Raw genomic sequence first — 6,000 nt, forward strand, 5'->3', positions numbered from 1 at the left:
ATTTTGATGAAATTTTCATGAAATGTTGATACTGGCACAAGGAACAAATGATTCAATTTTGGTGGTGACTGGGGCGGGGGGGCTGATCTGCCTTGGCGGAGGTCTGCATTTCTTTACCCATGGCAGCTGTTCCTGCCTTTCAAAGTTAATTCAACTTGTTTAGGCCTGAAAATGTCACTGAGGACAGGATAAGTTAGGGTTAGGGTTAGGGCGGAGCCTAAAGGCAGGAACAGCTGCCATGGGTAAAGAAATTAAACATGGTGACATTAGACATGGTGTCCAAAGTGTTAACCTCCTCAGACCCAGCTATGGGTTTTCTGTCCACATTTATGGACAAAAGTTTCACAACTTTATACAAAAAAAAAAAGAAAAGAAAACTGTCCACCACAAAGGACATTCCATAAAAATTTTAAAAACTGCATCTGAAAAAACTGCTGCATCATGATGTTTCCAATATAGGCACTTATTTAACTAGAAGCACTCGGAGAGCGCAGACCTCTGCCAAGGCTGATCAGTGCCCCCGCCCCTGTGGGCCCCCCCACCCCCGATCACCACCAAAATTTAATCATTTCTTCCTTATCCCATTTCCAACAAACCCTGAAAATTTCATCCAAATCTGTCCATAACTTTTTGAGTTATGTTGCACACTAAAAGACAGACAAACAAACAAACAAACAAACAGACAAACAAACAAACCCTGGCAAAAACATAACCTCCTTGGCGGAGGTAATGAAAACAAAAAAAAGCTTGTACTTTGCTGACATTTCCTGGGTCTCAGGAGGTTAATGCTGTAACCTGGCAATTTTGTGGAAAACCAGATGGATCCCCATTGGCCCCTCCCATTGGCCCCTCCCATGACCTTTGATTGGATTTCAATCCCACCGCTACTTCGCGCAAACCAGTTTAAACTTGGATTGTGCAGTTTGCCCCTGCTCACTCATGCAAGAAAACCTAGGTCTGTAAATTTGGACAAATCTCCACCAATCCCCGACCTACAGACGTCCAGAAAAGAAAACTCCAAAAATGAGCAAATGTGGAACTGGGGGTAATTTTTTAAAATGTACAGTTTTTTTTTTAAATACACCCTGTATATAGGATTAATAATTACAGTTTGTTTGAAATGGTGTGATTCAGGTGGTACTAAACTCAGACATTCAGAGGTAAACAGAAGCCTGGCCCTGGCTCAGGAAAGGCAGGACCTAAATCTGAGGATCTGGTCCAGATGTACAGATTAAACACAGGAACCAGAACAGTCCATCGGTCTGTGGACAGTTTTTCTCATCTGATGTCTTCTCATGTCTTACCTCCAGGACTTTAATCCTTCCAGGCGTGCTGTTTTCCATGGCGGTGTCCAGGCAGTGTCTGAGGGCGGGGTCTTCCAGAAGCCCCCGCAGGAGGCCGTCCTCCAGCAGACACGTGCGTTCATTCTCCATCATCTGCTTCAGCTCAGAGTGAAGGTTTCCATTCAGCTCCAAAACTACACAGCAGACCCAGGAGTCGCACCAGGCCGGGCTCGCACTGCTCAGGGCTGGGAAACGGACCCTGGGACCCCCCCTCTAAACCCGGGATGGACAGTTTGACCCCATGAGGAGCCAGCTTCAGCTGTAGTGAGTGGATTAAGCCTGTGGCAGAAACACAGAGTTAGAACAGGCTGCAATAGAACCAGCAGAACACGATGAGTCCGGGTCCAAAACCACTGTTCTATGTTCTGATCAAGTACACAAGACACGGTTAAAGGAGGGGAGGGGGGGGTGGACCACACCTGCACATCTCAGAACAGTTTTCTGAGGGGGATGTGCTGACTCCAAAAACTACACAACACTAAGAGAAATAAATAAATAATAACAAAAATAAATAAAATAAAATTAAATTAAATTAAATTAAAAAAAAAAACCTAAGCAACACTAAGAAAATAAATAATAAAAATAAATAAATAGATTTAAAAAAATAAATAAAATATATAATAAAAATAACTAAACAACACTAAGAAAAATAAACAATAATAAAATAAATAAATAGATAAAAAACTAAATAAAAAATCATATAAATAAAAAAATAACTAAACACTAAGAAAAATAAAAAAAATAGATTAAAAAAAACTAAAAATAATAAAAATATGTAAATTAAAATATAACTAAAAAACACTATGAAAAATAAATTAAAAATAATGATAAATAAAAATAATAATAAAATAAATAAATAATAAAATAACTAAACAACAGTAAGAAAAATAAATTAAATCAATAAATAATAAAAAAAAAAAAGAATTTTTTTTTTAAATAAATAAATAAATAAAAATATATATACATTAAAAAAAAATAAGTAACCAACACTCTAAAACCAACTTTTACAGTTAAAGACATTAGGACCATTGAACGCTGCAGTACCTTTACAAAGGCTGAGCTGCTCTGTCAGTTTCCCACGGTTGTTCAGACACTCCGTCTCCACATACGGAACAAACACAAACTCCTCCAGGGTGGGGGGGCTCTGCTGCTGTCGACGGGGGGCTACGGTAGCATGTAGACCACTGATCTGAACTCCACCCGCAACCACCGTGTCCAGGCAGCGGTTCACATGGACATTCACAGCTTTGGGAAGGAGAAGAATGGTACACATGATTTTAGACTGTATAATAAAAAAATAAATAAATAAATATGATAAATCAATTAATCAATCAATCAATAAAATGATTTGAAATAAATATTATAAAATATAAATATATAAATACATTTATAAAATATATAAAAATTATTATTATTAAATATTATAAAATAAATAAAACACAGGCGTCAAACATGCAGCCTGGGGGCCAAATCCGACCCGCCAAAGGGTCCAATCTAGCCCGTGGGATGAATTTGTGAAAAACTGCAAAAAATCACAATGAAGATATTAACAATCAATGGTGTCAACATCATTTTAATTCATTTTCCACATACAGACACATACAGTCCAATTAGATTTCAAGTGGTTCAGAACCAGTAAAATATTATCAGAATAACCTATAAATAATGACAACCCCAAATTTTGTCTTTTTTTTTGGTGTAAAAAAGTAAAATTACATGAAAATGTTTAGATTACCAAACTATACTTTTACAAAAAACGTGAATAACCTGAACAAATATGAACAAATGGAAATGTCTTAAGAAAAGTAAATGCAATTTTACCAATATTCTACCTGTTACTAAATGTTTTGTGCAATTGTAACGCACATGTGTAAATGATAAACTGATAAACCGAGGTAGAATATTGTTAAAATGTTAAAATTGCACTTGTTTTTCTTCAGACTATTCAAGTTGTTCCTATTATTCAGATTTGTAAGGAAACTTTGTAGATGTAAACCTGATCATAATATAATTTTACTTTTTCACTGGTATTATTTTACTGGTTCGGCCCACTGGAGATCAAATTGGGCTGAATGTGGAACTGAACTAAAATGAGTTTGACAGCCCTGACCAATAAGATCCCCTGACTTTACACAATGTTCTCATCTGTATCTAATGACACAATGACACATATGAGATATTTCCAGCCTTTTTTCAAAGTCTTCCTAAGTGTCATATGAGCATAAGCTGCAGCACAGAACAGTTACTGGACACAGAAGTTAATGTTGTTAATAATAATAATAATAATAATAATAATAATAATAATAATAATAATAATAATAAATCAGTTTTCTATAGTGCTTTTCTAGGTACTCAAAGATGCTTTCAGATAACTGTAATCCACAGGTGTAACCATGACCATTATTGTGTATTTACTCGCTGCTTGTGTGAATGAAACAAAGATCATTAAAACACACCTTTGACTCCATCAGCATAATCACAGACTTTCTCCAGGTGGACGACTGGATCAACACAGACTGAGCGGATCCTGGTGGGTAAACGCAGACTGCGCCCTGACAAACCAACCACGATCATCTGCAGCATCGTGTCCAAGAACACCACCCCAGTTCCCCGTCCACTGCAGTTTCCCAGTATCTCCTGGAGTATAATCACATGACAGCAGCATGATTACAAACCGGACGTGCAGCCACTGTCCTCCATCTGATCGACAGGGTTAACTATCGGTTTGTTGTTGTTTATTTCAAATATACATTAAAACAACAACAAAAGGATTAATATAAAAAGAAAGAAAAAACATTGGAAAAGGAGTGGGATGAAGTTCAATTTATAATCTCCTGTCCCATTACCCCTTTCTCCTACCTACCCTAAATTCCTCTGTCAGATTCCATAAGTAACTCAAAAATCCTACACATAACAGACTAAATTCTGACTAAACACAAAACACAAAATTGCTGAACATATCAAGGATAGACTGTCCATTTTACAGCAGCATTGCACATTAAAATAAACTCTGTCCTCATACCGGTCAATGATTTTAATGCAGAGCAGAAATATATTTTATATATTTTACTATTGATTGCTAAAAAAAATAGTAACAGTAAATTGGAAGAGTGTCAAATCACCAACGGTAACAGAATGGAAACAAAGACTGAAACAAGTGTACACTATGGAAAGAATGACTGCATCATTACAAATGAAAATGGATCTTTTTAAGCGGAGATGGCACACGGTCGAAGACTATTTGTATAATTAACTTTTGGGTTGTTGACGAGAATTGCTCTTATAAGCCCTGACATGAGGTGTTTTGTATTTATATAGATGTGTGCATATGTATACAAATATATGAATATTTCGATATTTGGCAATGTATCTATAGATGTAGTATAATATTTGTAACAATAATAATACTATGTGGTGTAATTTTTTTTTTTTTAAATTTATGTCTTGTCTCAGATGTTTTGTTCTGTTTTATATTGTGCAAAAATCTAAATAAAAAGTTAAAAAAAAAAAAAAACTTTGTCCTTTTCGTAACAGTAATCGTGCACATATCAAAAACAAAAGTAAACTCTGTCTATTTCATGACAATAATACACATATTAATAAACAAAAATAAACTCTTTCTGTTTCATGGCAATAATACACATATTAAAAAACTAAAATAAACTCTGTCCATTTCAGAACAATAATACACATATTAATAAACAAAAATAAACTGTCCATTTCCTGACAATAATACACATATTAAAAAACAAAAAAAAACTCCGTCCGTTTCAGAACAATAACAAACATATTAAAAAACAACTCTGTCCTTATGTATTGTGTCTACTGGGATGTATCCCTGAATCATTGAGAACACATAAGTATACTGTTCGTTTTTTGTTTATGTTGGGCCGAAAGGCTGTTATGACCAAATGGGTTGGAGAAGAATCTCCCTCAATACATCTGTGGAAGTCTTCGATATCAGACTATATTTGTCTGGAAAGACTAAGATTTTATATTAACGATCAGAAGGACGTCTTTACAGCAAAGTTTGGAAAAGTGTTGGAATATCTGGGAACTCAGACTGCAACTACCTGAAATAGATTTAATACGGACTTTTGAGATCATCGCTGTGGACATATTTTGGATCTGCTATACATTTCATACAACCTGTATGCACTGCGTTGGACTGTATAATTTTGAAAATGTTCAATAAAAAGAATGTTCAAAAATAAATGAATAAATAAAGTCTGTCCGTTTCATAACAATACATATATTAAAAAACAAAAAATAATTTTTTTCATTTCATAACAATAATACACATATTAAAAAACAAAATAAACTCTGTCCGTTTCATGACAATAGTACACAAATCAAAATATGATATACATATGATATACATATCCAAACTAAACTGTCCATTTCATCATATTTACTCAGCATTTTGGATTTAATTGTTTAAGTCCAGGCTGAAACAGCTCTGTTCAACTGTGCATTGAACACTGAAAGGGTTCTATCTGCACTCTACTTTTTTACTTTGTTTTAATTGATTATTATTTATGTTTTACTGATTATGTTTTAATTGTAATTGTGTGTTTTTAACCTGTCTCTTTCCCTTTTTTGTAAAGCACTGTGAATTGCCTGTGTATGAATTGTGCTATACAATAAATCTGCCTTG

At 34.7% G+C, this 6,000-nt stretch overlaps 1 protein-coding gene across 1 annotated transcript in view; it reads right to left on the reverse strand.

Moving 5' to 3' along the window:
* Nucleotides 1–3,952, reverse strand: part of LOC115410336 (fatty acid synthase-like) — a 30,076-nt gene extending 26,124 nt beyond the window's left edge. Inside the window, 4 exon segments of the mRNA XM_030121944.1 lie at nucleotides 1,305–1,475; nucleotides 1,477–1,622; nucleotides 2,388–2,588; nucleotides 3,800–3,952. Coding sequence (XP_029977804.1) covers nucleotides 1,305–1,475; nucleotides 1,477–1,622; nucleotides 2,388–2,588; nucleotides 3,800–3,926 — 645 coding nt within the window. The 5' untranslated portion in view covers nucleotides 3,927–3,952.
* Nucleotides 3,953–6,000: the final 2,048 nt, after the last annotated feature.

This window comes from Sphaeramia orbicularis, chromosome 19 (genome assembly GCF_902148855.1).
Source record: "Sphaeramia orbicularis chromosome 19, fSphaOr1.1, whole genome shotgun sequence".
Classification (NCBI taxonomy): domain Eukaryota; kingdom Metazoa; phylum Chordata; class Actinopteri; order Kurtiformes; family Apogonidae; genus Sphaeramia; species Sphaeramia orbicularis.